Source organism: Mchenga conophoros, linkage group LG5 (genome assembly GCF_057382185.1).
Source record: "Mchenga conophoros isolate Kocher_MC1m ecotype Shallow Benthic linkage group LG5, M_conophoros_male_GT1.1, whole genome shotgun sequence".
NCBI lineage: Eukaryota > Metazoa > Chordata > Actinopteri > Cichliformes > Cichlidae > Mchenga > Mchenga conophoros.
The window spans coordinates 16,198,791-16,218,827 of record NC_140530.1 but is presented as its reverse complement, the minus strand read 5'-3'; the positions used below and the strand labels follow the sequence as shown (position 1 = coordinate 16,218,827).

The 20,037-nt window shown below is 39.1% G+C and overlaps 1 protein-coding gene across 1 annotated transcript; it reads left to right on the top strand.

Moving 5' to 3' along the window:
* The first annotated feature begins 5 nt into the window (after window positions 1-5).
* LOC146574043 (uncharacterized) lies at window positions 6-5,097 on the top strand. Its single transcript, XM_085273607.1, has 2 exons — window positions 6-253; window positions 2,065-5,097. The coding sequence occupies exons 1-2, from the start codon at window positions 73-75 to the stop codon at window positions 2,982-2,984; spliced, it is 1,101 nt and encodes a 366-aa protein (XP_085129733.1). The 5' UTR covers window positions 6-72; the 3' UTR covers window positions 2,985-5,097.
* Window positions 5,098-20,037: the final 14,940 nt, after the last annotated feature.

Genomic DNA, 20,037 nt, shown 5'->3' with positions numbered 1-20,037 from the left:
GGGGTCGAGCATCTTTTTTTTTTTTGGTCCGTTTTAGCTGGTGGCAGGAGCTCCGTGCAGCCCAAAACAAAAATGACCAAACTGCAATTTTTAAACGTCTTTTTGACTGAGCGTCTCATGCTTGCTGCGCAGGAGATTTACAAATCTGTCGAGGACACGATTTTGGAGTACCAGGAGGAGATAGCGATCCGGGAGCGGGAGAACGACCATCTGAGACGCAGGCTGCGAGAGGCTGGGATTGAAATATGGCCAGGTTAGCTCCACTCTAAGCTAACGGTGCAGTGGTTTCTTCTTCTGCACTATTAGCCGAGTGTATGCGGGGAAGCGGGGATTGGTAGGCAGAGGAACTGAAACAGAAACGTCAATGATGAAGAGCAGCAGCAGCAGAATAATTTCGACCCGCTTCCAAGCAAGTCCAGTTTGGTCGCTGACAAGCTAGTTGATGTTAGCTGCTGGTGCTGTTGTTGTGTAGGGGCTAGCGCGATAGCAACCTTTGTTCGTTAGCCAGCCTGCTAGTCTACTAGCCTAGTGCCTATACCCGGGCTAGCACTGAGCTGTATCTGGATCCTTGTGTGTATACTAACGAATTTGTTTTGCAGACGCATACATTATCTGACAGTCACACATGCTGGAGAAGGAAAAGCAAACAAACCACCACACAAGTGATGTGTCAGCAGTGTTTGTTTACCCCGGTCTTAAACCCCTCATTCACAAACACCCATAATTCACTCGGGTTCCAAAGTGCTGGCAGAGATGCCATTTAATTATTAGAAATATAGATACTGTTGTTTGCATGACACATTAATCTGAATTACCAAATTCCTGTTAAATCCTCTGTAATTTCTTTTAATACATCACTTTAAAGTCAGGGGTGTTAAACATAAGGCCTGGGGTGCCTGAATGGACCAGGCAAAGACTCCAGTTTAGCCTAATGAATGGCTTTGGAAAATGTGAAGGACGGCATAAATGTCTGACTTTTTGCTGCATCTGTTTTTGAAAGTTTTATAGCTTTGTCTACAATAAAACTTCCCAAACCAATTAAGGATTTGAAAAAAAAAAATTTAACAATTAAACTCTCCTGTTTTATAACATAGTTGGGGCAACAAGCTACTTGAAACCTTTCTGTAATATTACATATGCATCTCTTACAATTTAAGAGTCATGCTGAGAGATTTCTTTCATTTACTACAGCAGCATTACTTTATGTTAAAGAGAAACAGACATAAGGTTGAAATTTCACCTTTATATGAAGATATCTCAGGGAATTTTTTTTTTTAAATTTTTTGCACTGACAGAAAGTGGGACTTTCACCAGATCTGCACAGTTAAGATTGGAGTGGCTAAATGTGGCATAACTTTATCTATATAGAATAATTTAAAACAAAAGAAGTTGACCCAAAGTAATTTACAGGCACACTCTTTTGTTATTCAGGTTTCAAAAGGAGGTGTGGGGTTGGGCAATCACCACAAAGGCCTGGTTTGCTTTAGTTTTCTGGGGAAAATGCATTGAAATAAGTTGTTGGGACAATGACCTCAGTGACCCTGATGCAAAATATGCAGTTAAAACATCTGTAATAATTATATAGACAGGATGTCCAACATGTCACCATCAACAGACTTTGAATGGTATCTTTAAAATGGTACACTTTAACTTTACCCTTGTAGCTAGACTACACATACACTGTATTTACTGAGTATGTCTTTAGGCCATAGTCTTGCCATTATTGGTCATAAAACAAAAGGTTTAGGATGCCACCATGTCACTCGTACTGTAAGCTGTGACCGCGTCAGATTTTTAACATGGCATAACTAAAATGAAATATTTCTGTTCTATTAGTTTTACTTAAGAGTGTCGCACGTTCAGCTCTTTGCCTGTTTCATGTTAAAAAGAAAGAACAGAAAAAGGTTAACAAAGAAGATGCATCTACCATTTCTTCAAGCTCTTGTGTTGAGGAACAAGGGATTTTAATATTTGATTTCAAATGTCATCAACAGGCTGTTAACATATTTTCTTCAATGCAGTCAGTGGTTTCGTCTGACCAGCTTCCTTCCAATGTCTTTTCAGATCGTCCATCCATGGCGTTGTTGGACGAGGAGGATGGTGAGCATCCGCGACGCGAGTGGAGTCCCAGCATGGGGCACGAAGAACGCATTCCTATTCAGATCAAGGACAAAAGAGATATGCGGGCCAACCAAGCGGATGATCAGCTTCGGGGACATGGTTCTTGCAGCACATCAGAGAATATGTTCTCTCCTCCTCGTGTTGGAAATGAATATCCTCAGGATGGCCCACACACATCCAACGTCCCGCAGAATCAGGGTGTGGAAAACAGGGAAAGGGATCCTGGATCTCGAGGTCCCCCGAGGCATGTGAAGGCAGAGAGCGGAGCTGGCCACAGAGGCTCGACTTCCTCCAACAACGGCGCCCAGCCTCTTGCACCGGTCAATCCAAACTGCTCAAACGAGAACAACATTGACATTATTGGGGTGGAGAATGGCGGACAGATGGTTGGTGCTAAGGGTGCTGGAAACGCAGCGAACAGAGGACAGGCTTCTCACATGCGGAACCAGGGAGCCAGCGCCGTAGACTGTCCCCATCAGAAGTCCCCCCTACAAGGCCACATGTCTTCTTTCTGTTGCAAAGTTTGCGGTGAGGCGTTTAGTCACATTGGCCACTTACACGTGCATGTGCAAGTGCACACTCGGGAAAAACCTTACCGCTGTGGAGTATGCGGAAAATGCTGCAGCTCCTCAGGCAGACTTCAAGAACACCAGCGTAGCCACACGGGAGAAAAACCGTTCCGCTGTCAGATTTGCGGAAAGGGCTTCACACAGATGGCTCACTTGAAGGTGCACATGAGGATCCACACAGGAGAAAAGCCATACAGTTGTCCTGTGTGTGGCAAGTGCTTCAGCCGCTCTGACAAAATCAAAAGGCATCTTCAGACCCATAGCCGTGAGGGAACATATTTCTCAGGGCAATGATGCAACTGTGTTGCTATACAATCTGTTGTGTGAATCTTGAAGAAACTTTTCTATAAAAAGCTCAAATTGCTGCCATTAGGACGATGAGTTGTTTCTTCCAATATTTCAGGATCGAAAAATTCTGCAAATCCTGGAGAACTTTTTTTTTTCTAACCTAATAATCCTCAGTCCATCAATAGAATTTATATTAGCCAGTTTAGTTTGTTGTTTAACACATTTTTTGTACTTGTCACTGAGTGTTAAATATTTGACACCATTTGCGTCATTAGCTAGACTTTCTGTAATATCTAGCCTTTCTTTAGTCAAATAAATAGCATGAAGAAGTCTTCCACCCACATCTTGAAGCTGAGACACATCAAGATCTGCAAGAATGTCCAGCACAGTCACAGCTTATGAGCAGCCGGTCACTTCCAAGTCACACATGAGTTTTAAAATCTCTCACTTTATGACTTAAACTAAAGAGCAATGTATGCATAAAATCATCTTAATTTTATTAGCTAACAAACAGAGCTAATAGTGATGGTTTGGTAAATAAAACCTGTGTATTACATGGCTAAAGCACTGCCGTTTAAAATAAAATACTTTTATTTTTAAATGTAGCATTTTTTTTAAAAGAAAAATATTAGTGTTGCCAAAAAGCCCTGTAAACTGGAGATGTGGCTGATATAAAAGGAAGAGTCTGATCTAACATTTATCTCCAACAATTTTCTTATTGTCTAACTTAACTTTCTTTTTTTTTTTTTTTTTTTTTTTTAAATTAGGTGCTGTTACATTAAATACTTACATGCTGCTATCTCACATGAGCCCTTTTCAGACATGCTTGCCTTATCAGCCTGTTAAACTTACGGCACATGTCATTTTAACACAAACTTTTGTGTTCACATAACTTACTGCTTCCACTGCAGAGATGAAGAGTCGTGCAAACAGTTTTTCCTGTGTGTGCAAACAATGTGCACACTTTAGGGTTATTTCTCTCTGTCATTGTTGTCAGGAGAAGAGTCTCTCTGTGTGTTGCAATGAAGGTGCTGCTGAAAGAAGCGTCCCCTGACCCTCTCACACAGGCTCGGACAGGTCCCTACCTGTTCTGTATTACGCAGCTAAAAGGCATCATAAAGGAATGTCTGCTGAGCTGAACACCTGTCAAAGAGCACAAGAGGCATGCGCTTTGGCATTCTTGTGTTTTTATCTATCCAGTAATGTGACTGGATGTATTTCAGACTTGTGCACAAAGTGGCACATTACAAGGTCTGACTTTAGTGAGGTTTGACCTCTACAGAAAAGTGTCCAAGGTGCATTAGGATACTGTGCGCATGTCTGAAAGTTACTCTTGTTTCATGATGTTGATTAAAAGGAGGATACATCTGTCAGGAGAGTGCACCACTATTTTGTGAGATTCTGTATAAAATCCACTGTTTCTGACCCATTATACATTTAGGAATTTTGTGATGTCTTTTTTTGTTTGTTTTAACGACATGCACTATTGCATTAGTCCTGGATGATGCAGGAATTGACACTATGACAGGACCAGGCAGTATTAGCAGAAACTGTGTGGTTTTTCAGGGATTTCATTCACAGTAGTGATCATTTAAATGTTTTTGGAGTGGCCTCCCTCCACTTAAGAGTTATGATTGGTTTTTCATGGATTAAAGTCCTTCCTCTTCACAGTGATTGATCCCTTCACAGCAGATTCATCAGTTTCTCCTCTCAGGATTAATGCTGCATTCATAACTGGGGGCAGTTGAGAAGCATTAAACAGTTATGATCAATTTAATTTTTTCTCTGCTTGTAGCTGAAGTAAATACAAAAAAAGAAACTTGTATCCACGTATCGTGCAAAAAGATGAACGATAACGAAAGAGTGGTCTTTCCAGAGTGTGTCAGAGCTGAGTCGCTAAGGAGGCCTTGTCTCGCATCATTTGTCCCTCTACATGTGATGAATGCAGCATGAAAAAAAAAAAAAAAGAACTAAACTCCAGCACATCTTCTCAACTTACCAGCAGCCCAACTCACAGTCTTCTCTGGGACATCTTTGTTCCCCTGCGCACACATTATACTGTACAGTGTTGTATCAATATGTATTAAATGTTATTTTTTAATAAACTAGCAGTTGAGTATTTGTTGCTGTTGTCTCATATGTGGCCAAAGTATTCTAAGAGAGATTATTTTCATAGCCAATCACATCAAGCATCCAAAGGTACAAGACACTAATGTTTGCACATCTAGACAAAACTTCTGGCAGCTTGAATTTTCTTGTTTGACGAATTGCAATGTTCCAGTGAATTCTAAATAATACTACCCAGGATTTGAGCACAGCCTCTTCATATGGGAGGCAAATGTATAACTACTAAACTATGAAAGCGCCTCAGACTTTGGACAAATGAAGGTTATTTGTGCCATGGCTGTATTTAAGAATGCTGATTAAATGTGTGCTACTCAGTACCGCTAAATCAAGTCTTGAATGTAATTAAACTCCTACTGAGTTTCAGCTGCTTCAGAAAATTAATTCTAATTCATTGTCGCATCTTTAGCATTCAAGTTCCTTGGCCTTCGAAGTAAACATTGAAAACCATTTCTAAATAACACCTGTCTGCTCAAAAGCAATACAGTTTTGGAAAAGCTGGGGAAGTTTCTTAGAATGACAAGCTTTTGCTAGTTGTTGAGTCAGAGTAAGCTCAAGAACTGTTAGCTGTCAGCTTTACAGTGTTTATTAGCAGCAGAGATTAGTTTGCAGTATGTCAATAACAAATTCCTGTCCCTGCAAAGATGGCTAATTTGGAGAAATCCACTGCCCCAAAACAATATATACTAAGTTGTAGTTAGGTTTGACTATTTTATATTCATTACACAATACATACACTTAGGGACACTGACCTGTTTCTCTTACTTTAGCATCAATGCCATGGCTTATCTGGAGAAAGAATGGAGTATGCTGTGCCTTTGTACTACACCACAATCAGTGAAATGTGCCATTTTCTTTAGTTACAATAATGCACTTTATAGGCATATAAAAACAAAGAAGCAGCATGTACAATCAAGAACCTTTAAACAGGCTGTCACAATGTGTTACTCGTCTCTTAATAATAATGCAGTCATGCTATTTTATATTGTAGTAACAGATTCACAACACCTGGTGGAGTCCTTTCCATGTGATTGTTGGTCATTAGTCTGACTGCAAGAGTGTGAAATATGAATGTAAATCTCATCTAATAAACAACAGCTTTTTTGGTGTTGAAACATTGAAGTGCTATACTGAACTTTCATATATTGAAAGCAAGTCATTATTATCAATGGACCTAATCCAAACTTGTGTCTATATGTTTTTGGGTGCATGCAGTCTTTTTCTGCAACAATTAGTGGAACAAAGCAATCACAGAAAGTTCTAGCAGCAATCCGGCAAATCATCTGGAACTGAAACAAGATGCTATCAAAGGCACTTTCACAACTTTTCAGACAGACAGGAGTATTCACTCAGTTTTGTGATATTTATCAAAGTTCTAACATCCTTGTTTGCATATCAGTTATTGAATCAGCAGCCGTGAATACTGAGAGTGACTTGAGCATCAAGCAGCCCTTCTGGAGCCGATCAAGTTTGCAGCCCACTCTGTGATCTGCAGTGAGATGTCACATCTCGTCAAAGTGCAAAGAGGAAGCAGTTATTGCACGAAGCAGGAAGTCTGAGGCGGCTCTAGCTAATATATTGCATTTTATTTGCTCATATCAAATTTCTGTGATAATACTGAGTTACTAAAGAGGGTCAGTTTGGAATGAAAACCCATTTTCTCTCTTGCTGAATAATTATATAAGTTAATCACAGTCAATCAAATCTCAACTCTTGTGCAATCAGCCAAAAGTGGCAAATGATTGCCTGTGTAAAAGAACTCAACTCATCTCATGCAATCAGCAGCAGTGATGGCTCTTTTCCCTGCTTTTCTTTGCCAAGCGCTTACGCACAAGTATCACTTAACTGGACTGTGACAAAAAAAATAATCATCCCTTGCATTTTTGTGGCCCACCATAATCCCACCATAAATATCTCTGATGCATACACATATTATGTTTATATTTCATTTCATTTTGTTTAAATATAGATATTGAAGCAGATCTTAATCAGGTTGCTTGGTACAGTTGTTTGTAGGGTTATTTCTTAGTTGCGCTGCAGCATGTGACAATAATTAAAAGCTACACTTTAGCTATTAGCAGTGGCTCATGGTCAAAGTAGCCATTCACTTTGCTTCAGATTCTCTTTCTTCCTAAATATGTCCCTCCATCTATTTACTTATCATGTCTTCCTTGTCTCTTCCTCACTTCTCCACAGCTGGTGCAGCTGCAGCAGCTTCCTGTGACTGTGAGACCTGGTTACTAGCTGTTACTAGTTGTTGCCAGTACTACTGTTCACGGTGTAGCAGCACTGACAGCTAACATAGTCAATTTGACATATTTAGCTGTATCTATTATTAGTTTCTTTTTAATGTTTTCCCTCAGCTTTTCAGCTCCACCTTTGCAAGTACTTCCACACTAAACTTTTTCTACAAGCTGCGTGAGCGCACAGCAAAGGGAGGGGAAGGGCCAGTCGTGTTAAGAGATTTGACTGAGAAATATAGTATCAGTAGGGATGGGAACTGATAAGAATTTAGCAATTCCGATTATCAGTATCACTTAGTGATTCAATTGGCTTCACCACCACGTTACATTACAGACATTACATTCATGCAAATTAATTACATGGTGCGTGGTCAAATGTTTATGCATCTTAAAGCTATTTCCCCTCTTAGTTGTGCTCAGTTTTGGGGTCAGTACTGAAAAAAGTAATCATTGCACATATTACAAAGAACAATTTTCTTAAAAGTAATGCAGTATGTTACTTAATTGCACAGTTACTTTCATGTTACTCTGTAAATTGATTTGAAACGCACTGTCTCACTAATTAACCTGAGGCTACAGCCCCAGATGCCAAAACATATCACTATCCCAATGAGGACACACGCGATCTTTCTCTTAATATTTAGGTATGAACAAAGCCAACAACACAAATCACAGATGAAAACCAGTACAAAGAAGAACCGGTTCTCAAGTCCCATCCATAAGTGTCTGTAATGAAAATGAATGAATGGGCTGCTGTCGGTGCTTTTACAGCCCACAAATGAGTTGGCATACTGGGAAAATGCCTGGGATACCAGATTACCAGTCCAGCCCTGGAAAAATAGAAAAGAGGGAATGTCTGCAGGAGGGCCTGATGCAGAAGACTAAGGATTTTAGTCATGTGCCAACAGAAGAGTGACTAATACTCAAAGGACAGATGAAGTTTTTATAGAGTTTGAAAACAAATTCTCACACTGAAATATTTCTGGTACAGAATGTTCATCATGAAAACAAATGGCCACCTCACAGCCGCGTGGTAGCCTATGTCACCATGTCCAGGTTCATGCTCCTCCAAAAGTGCAAAAAATTAAGTGTCTGTAATTCAGTGCTCTTGCCCTGATGAAGTTAACTATTTTAGTTACAGTATCAAAGACATGGTTATTTTCATATATTTAAGTGGCTTTTAGCTTTTAGAGCAGCATAAGACAGGAAAGATGGAAGAATGCTGCATCACTTGCTGTAATACTGAACTTAAAAGTACAAACATGCAAAACTCAAAAGCTAGAAACTAGAAACTAAAAACTAGAAACAAACTACCAGGAGGAGAACATTAAGAGGAGAACATGGCACATAAGAAAACAGAGAGCAGGCAGGGATGAGGCATCAGCAGAGGAAGACAGAGGACTTAAGTACACACAGGATCACCATCAACCATTTCTTCCTTTTCAAAGGGAGTTTTTCCTCCCCACTGTCGCCAAGTGTTTGCTCATATGGAATCACACGATTGTTGGGCTTTCTCTGGAAAAGAGAAAACAGAAAAACAATCAGGTGATTGTATAAAGGGCAGTGAGGTGACAGTGATTTGACACTATAAGAATGAAATGGAAATGATTTGAATTAAACTGAATTAACTAACAGAAAATTAGTTTTTACCTTTATGTCTCTTTTCTTCTTTTGTGTCTCCGTGCAGGTATGATGACTGTTTATTTTGCTAAAATCTTCTTTCAGTACTTTACTCAAACTCAACCTGACTACATAGAGTAAAGACCAGCATATGTGTATTAAAGACAAGACACAGGCTCACCTTTAAGTAAGAGGAAAGGAAAGAAAACTGTCTTGAGACGTTATCTTAGAACTAGCAGAGAATGTGCTGTGTTATTAAGATGTTTCATACTTTTGTATGTTTGTATTTCTAAATGATTCACAATAAAGCTGCAGAAAACTTTTGAAAGAGAAGCATTGTCAGAAGCAGTGTCTGAGCATCTTTATTGATTTATCCCCTTTTCAGAGCGTAACACTTGCATGGCCGGCGTGCCAGATTACCAGTCCAACTTTTTCCAACTTTGATCAAAACCTTGCTGACTTTGAAAAGAGTTTAGTAAAAATGTAGCCCTAATGTTGAGTATAAAGTGTACAGGTACACCTGTTTGCCTGCCTTGTTGTAATGCAACTCTCTAATCAGCCAACCACAGATCAGTAATTCAAAGTATTTTAGGCAAGTAGACATGGCCAAGACAGCCTGATGACGTTGAAACTGAGCATCAGGAAGAAAGGTGAGTAAAAGTGTGTTGGTTGTTGTTGGTAGTGTTTCAGAAAGTGCTGGTCTGCTGGGTCTCCAGGGTTTACAGAAAATATCCTGTGAGCATCAGTTTTCTGGGTGAAAATACCTTGTTGAGGTTAGAAGAGAATGACCAGAGAGCCTCGAAGCTGATTTAAGGGCAACAGTAACTCAATCAAGCACTTGTTACAAACAAACTATGCAGAAGAGCATCCCTGAAAGCATACCTGTTTCAAGTAAACCTCTGACAGTGTGTTACTGTATTTGCTCGTACATACATATTTGAAAAATCTCAAAGTAATTTGATTGAAAATGCTAACCCAATGCTGGACAGTATTCAGGAAAGTCAGTGATCTACAGCTGTAACTGACAAAAGTACAAACTGTTTCGATAGTAAAGTATGCGTAGAACCAGTAGCAGTGTGCATAAGAATGTCAAGAATCTCAAATGTGGGTTCGGAAACGTGTTACTGATTTGAAAACTGCAATAACAGTAGCGAGAATGACTTTTCTGCTGTGAGAATAGCACCAAAGCGATCGCGAAAAACTACAATCTGAGCCAGTGTCTCATCGCAGGCCTGCACTGTTTCATAAATCTTCCCTTTTGCTCCTGCTGCTCTCCTCCTGTCACAAATTACTCATGACACTATAAGCATCAGGAAACAGATGAGGAAAAAAAAAAAAGAAAACTCAGGACAAAGCACAGACCACTGTATAGTACACTAATGCAATGCTATTAAGCTAGGTGAGAGTTGTGACTGACAAAAACTTTTCAAATGAACTGTGAAATTATTGCCTCAAAGCAATAACAAAATGTGCTTAGTAGTGATGAAGTATGTGTAGAACCAATAGCATTGTGAAATTGTGTACAAACACAACGCAAAAGACTAATGCAGGCGAGGAAACACATTCACAATGTGAGAACTGCATTAAGAGTGGTGAGAATAATCTTACTGATGTGAGAATTGCTTCAAAGCGACTGAGAAACTGTAAGGCAACCACACGGGAAGAAAGCTGCAATGTGGCAATAAGCCATAAAAGAAAGAAAACCCATCTAACAGCGTCTTCTTTTCTAGAAACAGAGGCACTGTCATTTCTCATAGTCCACAGGCCTCACAGTTTACTACTCCTTTGACAGAGTAGTCCAGTCATAATTATAGCGAGCCTGTTCGGTCATCAAACATCACAGTTTGGTGTACTTGCCATCCCTTGCACTCCAGTAAAGCTTTTACAGTCATCATGATGACAAAGCTGTCATATCTAACAGAGCTGTACTTTGTGTAATGTGGGCAGTCAAAGAGGCTTACTTTTGGTCGGCACACATACTGATAATTCTTCTTCTCTCACTCCTATCATGTAACTATGTAACCGTAAGTGCTATGTAAAAGTACACCATAAAGACTCATATAATAACCCTTTCTATGTAACCCTCTATATATACTGTTGCTTAAGTCATTCATGGAAAGTTGCTGTCTTAAAAGGAATTGATGAGGAAACAATGGCTGTAGTTACTGGAACCAGGCTTAAACCTTTGGTTTATGTAAAGCCAAGATTTTACTTTTATGTTTATTCTTTTTATACAGTTTAAAAATATAAGATGTGAACTTGCCACTTTTTTGGAAGAGTGCTGATTTACATCCTTAGTCTCTGGACACGACACATAAAACTGTTATTATATACAAAAGCCATGCACCAAAAAACACAAAACTAAAAGAAAAATGTAGATAATAAAGCCAATTAAGTGAGTTGATATGGTTAGGGATGTTCACTGTGGACTAACCCCTAAGCCCTCAAGACATTACCTGGATCTGCTCTGTGGTCAATAATCTTTTAATACACACCTCTACTAACAACTGTAAAAGGATGCTTGTATTGTCAGACCTCTCCGTTTATCTGTAGGAACACACACTTCCTGTAAAAATGATATTTTCGCTACATTCACTCAGTCCTTAAGGTCTAAAAACACTGGGACAATAATCTATGACCTAATTAGTGTTTCTTTGTCTGACAGTTGTTGATTGAGAGAACAGAGAGATGAACATGTTCTCCAGGAAACATTTATATGCTGGCCTCCGATGAACATTTAAACCTCGTAACAAAGTGATTCATTGCTCTCACTAGTTAAAAACACCTCAGGTTTAAAATTTGAAGTGTACAGCCTTGATCAAACGAAGCTAAGATACAGAAAAGAAAGGATGCTGCCATCTGTCCCAGGATATGTAAGACTCGGAGTTGAGTCACAGATCTGCTGTTGGACGTCTACCAGGAAACAAGAGGAAAAAAATATTCCCCCACACAAAACACCACCAGTTTCCACCAGTTTCTTTGTGTGACTGTGGTGACCCATTCCTGTTTTTGTCACAGTCACACAAGTCAGCTTTGTGTGGCAGGTACACACATTTTCAGGACATCGATTCAGTTTTCCTTCTCTTCAGTGGAGCGGTATTCATCCTATCAGAGAAGTCTGCAGGGAGTCTGTAACAGAGATCTGACTTTCTGCAAGCAGAGTCTGTGCTGTTATTCACAAGACAACACTGAAGTAAAAACTTCACTTTACTATGACAAAAACCAGAACTCATTCAACTTTGGGGAGATGTTACGGTTACAATAAAGCCTATTCCAGCTGTCACACACAAAGTCACAAGCCTATCACAGGGCCAACATGAGAGACAGACAACCATTTATGGTCAAATTCTGTCAGGGCACTGGGTTTGTGACCCAGCATTTTGAGTTTATTTTGTATGTCTGATTTCTTATGATGTATTAGAGTAATGGTAAGTTCTACTGTTATTATTAGTATGTCTTAGGTTTTGTTTAGTTAAAATTTCATCCATGCTCCCTTGTTTGTGTTGTTTTCTGTTTCCTGTGTAAGTCACTTGTACTTTACGTATGATTTTTAGTTATGTCTAAGCCTCGTTCCCCTTATCTGTTTCCCTGTTCCTCTCCTTGTGTATCCTTCTGTCTCCCCAGTCTGTTATGTTTCATGTCTGCGTTTTCCATGTCATATTGTCAGGCTTGTGCTGTCACAGTCTTCGTCTCATTATGTTTCCTGGTTTATTTTGACAGTCTCGTGTTCCATGTTCAATGTGTTTAGTTTTGCTTCACCTGTGGCGTCATGTTCATTTGTGTCAGCTGTGTTCCCCGTGTGTGTCCACGTCCCTCACCACCCTTCTGTGTATTTAAGCTGTCTCTGAGGTTTTTTCATGTTCAGGTTTTTAATCATGTTCAAGATTTTGTTCTTCGCCTCTTTTGTTTTTAGCATTTTGTTTTTTCCACTTTAGTTCTAGTTAGTTTGGCCTCAGTGTGCATCTGCCTTTTTTTTGTACCTTTTTTCCAGCCAAAAATGAACTGCTTGACTTTTGTTAAATTATAGTTTCGTTCCGAGCATCTGGATTTGGGTCCTTCTCCCTCAGCACGGTCTGCCAGTGCAAATGTGACACATTCATGCCCATTTAGCACCACCAAGACAGGGTGCCTGTAATGGAACACATGCAGGCACTTTTCTAGCATCAGGTTAGACCTCCTTTTGCCTCAGAACTGCCTTAATTCCTCATGGTGCTGGAAACATTCCTCTGATTTTGGTCCATACTGACATACTAGCTTTACACCGTTACTGCAGATTTGTAGGCTGTGCATCCAAAAAAGTGCTCCATTGGACTGAGATTAAATAAGGTGCTGAAAATTAGAGAATTTCTGGTTCCACTATGATGCTCCATTGGATTAACATCTGGTGACTGTCATGTTCAACAAACCAGTTTGAGATGGTTTGAGCTTTGTGACAGTGCAGGGCATGATCAACTGTACAACCCCATGTCGCTTATTTAATTTGGATATATCCAAATGGAGCTAAAAAGTACTCCGGAAACCACACAGACGGACAAACATCCTGTTTCCAAGTACATATCGTCTAAATATCATCTCAAACAATGATGAGTTATATCCTCGTTAAGATTACATTTTTGATGTAATATGTACATACAAAAAAGAGGAGGAACACATTAATTTATCACACTTTGTATTTCCTGCAGCTTTTGCTTGACTGCTCTCTGTGCTGGTATGATCCCACTTTTATCTCAAGATACAACACTAGCTCTGGAGGAAATTAAAGCATATATTGTACTCTGGCAGGAGCTTAAATGACTTTGGTGCAAGACAAAAAATAAATATATTTTAAAAAGCCTAAAATAAGCCTGCATAAGTACTTCTAAAGTCACTAAATAAGTCAGTAATTTTCTTTTACTGTACTGATGTCTCCCAGGGTTACCTAGAAACACACAAGACTGTTGCTGTACCAGCATTACAGATCTTTTCTGTGAGTGATATTGTAGGGGTGCACTCGTTAGCGCTGTCCCCTCCTAGCAAGAAAGATCTGGGTTTGAATTTGCTGTGATCCTTTCTGTGTGGAGTTTCTATTGTTTCTGCCAGGTGCTAGGTTAATTAGTGCAGTGATTGTAAGCTGGCTTTAGTTGTGAATGCAAGCGTAACTCTCTTTGTGTTTGTCCTTTGTAACAAAGATGTGCAACTGTGGTAACTGAACCTCTTTTTTCCCTTCATATTGAAACTCATTGCTAAAAGGTTATTTGGGTGCATCAGAAAATTACACTAAGGCCGGTCACCTTGAAGTAATGAGATGAGAAAGGGTCCCTGACCAAGCATGGGTATGAATGTGTTGATGCAAATAACCTAACAAAAAGAAAAATATCCCGCTATACAAGAAAACCCTTTGCTTTTCAATGAGGCATAGACATTTTAAAAATGACATTTAGTGTACATCAAAATTCTATTTTAGAGGCTGATCATTTCACCACTGAACTATTTTTTTTTTTTAAATGCCATCCATCCATTTTCCCCCCATTTATCCAATTCAATTTATCCATTTATCCAATTGATCACAAATTAACCTAATCCATGCAGGTCTTTGGACAGCCAAAGGAAGCTAGAGTGAAATCAAGTAAACTCTACACACAGACTGAGAACAGAAAGGCCTCGGCCAGTCAATGCATTTGAACCAGGATCTCTTGCTGTGAGGTGATAGTGATGCTGCTAATCAGCACACTGAATGGCAGTACCATTAGTAAGCCTCTCACTTAGAGTTGGAGTTCAGATACAAAAACACACCTGACAGATTTATTGTTTTACTTGAGCTGCAGGGGAAAAACACAAAACACATGATCATATTTAAAAGCCTGCAGAATGAACCCATTAAAAATTGTTGACAGGTTGTGTAATTGTCTGTCTTTGGTTTTAATTTTGACTTCATAGGTCTCTGAGGCCACAGACTCTCGTGCTAAGGCTGTAAAGAAAAATGGGGCTTTAAACTAATATGAATTGCCATGCACACTATATAATAGCTTGAAAAATACATAACAAGCATCACAGGGGATTAATTTGTCCATAATAGGATTAAAGACCTCAGTCACACATGAATGCCAACAACAGTACAGTAGCCACCCACCTGACTTTTGTTTCTTCCTTTTGCTGCCATTATAGGAGAAAACTAAAGCAACACAGGAAATACAGACTATGTTCTCTGTTCTGGACTTGATCCCTGTGAATTTAAAAAGATGACTTGACACTGAATGAGTTTCGTATGTTTAAGAGTGAAGAAGTGTCACAGTTTCCTTTGTAACCCTAGTTTTTCCTGTGCTTTCTATTTTCCCTTGTTTGTGTCTCGCTGTTTCTTTGTATTTATTTATTCCATTCTACTAGCTCCTGTTTTAATTTGAAGGTTATGTCATTTTTTTTGACAGTTTTTTGTAGTTTTTACATCCTCTCTTTGGTTCTTTTCAACTTCTTGGTGTCTGGGAACACCTGTACTTTATCACCCTTCTCCCAGTTGTGTATTTATTCTGCTATCAGGTCTCCTTGGTACTCTGGTTAATGTGTCACCTTATGGGTCAAATCCTTTCCCCATGAGGATGTGACAGGAAGCAGTAAACAGTCAGTCACTTTGGTTTCATCACTTATTTATGAGATGCTGCACAGTTTCCCATCAAACCACGAGTGTCTTTTTTAAGTCTGCAAAATGTGGGGTGCTTTTAATGGTTTTGAAAAGAACACTGATTAACGTAGTAATACCAATATTATATATATTAATTAATATTGCTGTTTTAAAGTAAATTTTTGAAATGAGTGTGTCTTTACTAAGATAAAACACAAATTACTATGACACAACAACAACACTGACATTACAATATATAGCTAATCTGGTAGGTTTGTTCAAAGGCACAGTATGCTGCATATGAACTAACGGTATCATGTGTTGGTTTCTATGAGCACTGTGGGGAAAAAACTGTCACCAGCTTAGAGTCTATGATCTTTTGTCAGCCATGTGATAAAACATGTCTGTCATTCCCTGCTCCAGGCTCCTACAGAAACCTCCTCGTTTCTTCGATTTGGAAGCTGGAGAATCCTTGATGATGGCAGAGAAAGAACAATTTCAAGGTCATAGAAGGAAAGAGGGTGTAAGGAAGTTTTAATAGAGGAAGACGCTACTTTTGATTAACCATGCACTAAAGAGAGGCAAAGATGGTGACTGTCCCTCAATTCACTCAAAAAAAAGAAAAAAAAGAAAAAAAAAAAGAAAAGAAAAGGGAAAACCCAAACTAGGCAACATATGAGCGATTTTTTTCTATTGTTCTGGTAGGATGAGCTCTGTTATTGATTGGCACTCAGTAAGGCCAAAGATTATTTTCAGCAAAGTCATTCTTTGTGAAATATGAGGATTTTTGTGTTACCTGCTGTTCCTGCATTTTGTTAATGCAATGAAAGTAATAGCAGAAATGATTCAGTGGTCTTTTACATTTTATTTTGATTTCAGACACTAGCTTACTTTCCTTTTCTGTCTTTCTCCCTTTCTCTGTTGAAACTCACATACCTGTTTTCTTAAACAATGTTATCGTTTTTATTTATTTCTCTCCTCTTGACATCCCTCCCCTTCTGCCTTTGTCCTTCTTTCTCTGAAGCTATCACTTCCTCCTCCACTCTCACTCCCTCTTGCAGCCTGGTCGTCTCTTGGACTTGCCATCATATTTCAAAGCAGCCTTGCTGATCATAGCCTTGGTGCAAATACACTGTCTGAAGCCATAAGTCTCCAGGATTACATGCACAATCGTATATCTGGTTCCCTATCAAGGTAAAGAGGGAAATCTGTGTGTTTTTCAGTCTGCTGGTACTGAGTGCCTGTAAGTAGCAAAATAAATCACCCTGATTCAGTGTTGTGTGATTCTGTGGAGGATAGGAAATAAACAGTGTGTGACCAAAATAAGAATTCAATGAAACACATGTTTCTAAAAGTGGAAGCAGGCCCTCTGTACAACTAACTAGTATTTGATGAAACACATCAGTCACTGCAAACACAGCCACTCTGCCAAGCTCTCAATTAGCAGACGATACAGAAACAAGCGTAACTACAAACCCAGTTCCACAAACATGCTGTCTAACATGGGCATACAAAGAGAATACAATGATTTGCAAATCTCTTATAATCATCATTTATTCCAAATAGGGCATGGAAAATATCGCTCATTTAAATTGAGACATTTTACTATTTCATGAAAATTCTTAGACCTTCACCTCAAATTAATATAATATACTTATTTATACTATATTTATGTATTTTAAATGCAAAATATGATCATAAGATTCCTAGAATCTGGTGAAATCTCTTTTGAATCATTCTCAGATGTCCATGAGTTTTGGGCTCTCAATCCTGTAATTAAAAACAGGCATGGCTCTGCCACTGAAATCACTGCATGGGCTCAGGAATACTTCCAGAAACCACCGCCTCTGAACACCGTGCCATCCGTCAATGGTTAAAGCTCTATCATGCAAAAAAGAAGAAGTCAAATGTGATCCAGAAACACTCCTGTCTTCTCTTTGCCAAAGCTCATTTAAAATGGACTGAGGCAAAATGGAAAACTGTTCTGTGGTCCAGTGAATTGAAATTTAAAATTCTGTTTGGAAAACATGCATGCTCCCTCCTGCAGTGTAAAGAGGATAAAGAACATCCGACTTGTTATCAGTGCTCAGTTCAAAAGCCTGCATCTCTGATGGTATGGGGGTGCATTAGTGCCTAAAGAACCATCAACTTGCTCTGTATAAAGGCACCATAATAATTGAATTCTATATAAGGGATCTATTGTGAATAAAATATGGGTTATTGAGACTTTTGAATTTCTGTTTTTTTTTTCTTTCAGAATTGGGATTGTACTCAATGTCCACTCAAAACCCAATGCATGCAGTATCACTTTTCATACTCATAAGAAGGTTAACCATTACATTAATTTTGCTTCTCATCTGAGAACACTGTAAATGCCTGTTCCACTTCCACACGGGAAGTGGAATCTGGACAGCTGTAATGTCCAAGACACAAATAATTAGCTATTAATACCAGCCTTTACCCACTTTAGACTTGTAAACCTGTCTTCTTTACTGATGGATCTCACAAATTAGGGATTTGTATACTCTTGCAGCACTACACTTAACAACTTTCCCCCTCCAAAACGATCTTCTGAACTAGCTGAATTTTGAACTAGACAGTAATTCATCTGCAGATCCATGAGAAGACGCATGTTTACATAGATTAGAAAGCTTGCAACGTATATCAGTAACTACACATCGTCATTTTATTGGTCTATACCAGACAGTATCACTTCTGTCTACAGCCTGGCTTTATGCATTTGTGCATGTTAAAGTTTTTAGGACAGCAGGAGGAATGTGATGGATCAAGCAACATGCAGAAGTCAGCAGGGACACCAATATTATCAGAGTTTGGTCAAGAATAATACACAGATATGTTCTGAGTTCAAGTGCAAGCAATGTTCCACCGTCACAAAATTCTTACATGAAAGGTATTTATCAATTTATCAAGCCAACCAATGTGCGTGTGCGTGTGTGTGTGTGTGTGTGTGTCATATTTTCAACTGCATTGAATTTGGCTTCAGCCAGTATTTAATTTGACTTGGTTTCTTTTGTGCCAAACAACTTCTGGGCAATGGCACTTAAAAACATGTGGATTGTGTTGACAGTTACTGTAAAATAAGGTCATTTTCCCATGGTCTCTCCATTGCTACTCTAATGTGATAAATGACACAAAGATTACTGAGTTATTTGAAATTACTGTACTTTCTGTTTAATACTTTATATTTACAGAAGGAAGGGAATGAAAGAAAGAGAGGGTGGCCAAATGAGGGCAGTTGAGGGCGTTGTGGTTCACTGCGCGCTGAGTTTAGTGGGCCTCATTAGAGACGAAGCTTCATAATAGAGGATTCTCACTAATAATCCTGCTGCTTTGACCCATGTGGGCCGACATGGTTTAGTGAGGACTGGCTTTGAAGAATACATCAGGATTTCAAGTGCTCCTCTCGGGTCCCTGGGGTTCTTCTGTTGTTTCCCCTTCTAGAAATTATTTATTGTGATGACAGGATTACTCTGAAAATCAATAACATTAATTAGTAAGCCATCAAATGAACTGGCCTAGCTCCAGAAGAGGATAAAGGACTTTAGAGACAAAAGTGGGGAAGTGATTTGCTGGACTCATTCACTGGCTTCCTGCCAAACATTGAGAGCTGAATGATGATTGGAGGACAACACATATAACCAATATGGACCTTCTATGTAAAGTCAGTTCATTACTTTGCCACCAAATAAAAGTAAAATTGAAGCAAGACTGAACATACCAACCTTCTTGAGATATTTCCCATTTTAAAAACAACACTTTAAAACAACACTTTACTATACTTTATTATGTCATGAACTTAAGGTAAGCATTGATTCTGAAATACAGGAAAAGTCTTTGACTCCCTTCTGTGGAGTTCACACCAGTCATGCATCTGTGGAACATAAAATGCAATTAGACGCAAACAGTCCAGAAATCTATTCCAAACAAGTGATAAGGTCGACAATTCTCTCCACTGCTCTCCATCAAATCCTCCTCTCTTATCTCTATGCAGTTTCAAGGAGTCCTGAATTATTTCCAGGTATTTATGTCTTTTACTGTATTATACTTTATAATATGAGATGACCAGAGAGATTTGTTTTGACATGATGAATGAAGACTATTTATGGTGACCCTGGTCCAGGACAGAGTCCTTAGATGACCTGAGTGGAGATTATCCAAGGTGGTTAAGCTAAATGTATTCAGCCGTCCTGCTGTACGTGGATCTCTCCTTTTCTTTATGTGTATATACTGTAGAAATCTATATTTCATTATATGGACAAATTGATTTTTATGTCACTGAGTCAAATACGTTTTTGCTCCCCTACAATCCAACGAGAATTCTGGGTCCAACAGACTGGATGTGTGTCCATGGTACTGCCAAGGCAGCAAAGGACTGACTAAAGAAGAAGCACATTAAGGCCATAGAGTGGTCTAGCCAGTGCAGACCTCAGTCCAGTAGGAAATCTGTGGAGTGAGC

Bases quoted from the DNA above. Each gene is read 5' to 3' on its own strand.
- LOC146574043 (XM_085273607.1), top strand. From the start codon at position 73: ATGACCAAACTGCAATTTTTAAACGTCTTTTTGACTGAGCGTCTCATG. The intron at 254-2,064 runs GTTAGCTCCACT...ATGTCTTTTCAG, and splicing joins TGGGATTGAAATATGGCCAG to ATCGTCCATCCATGGCGTTG.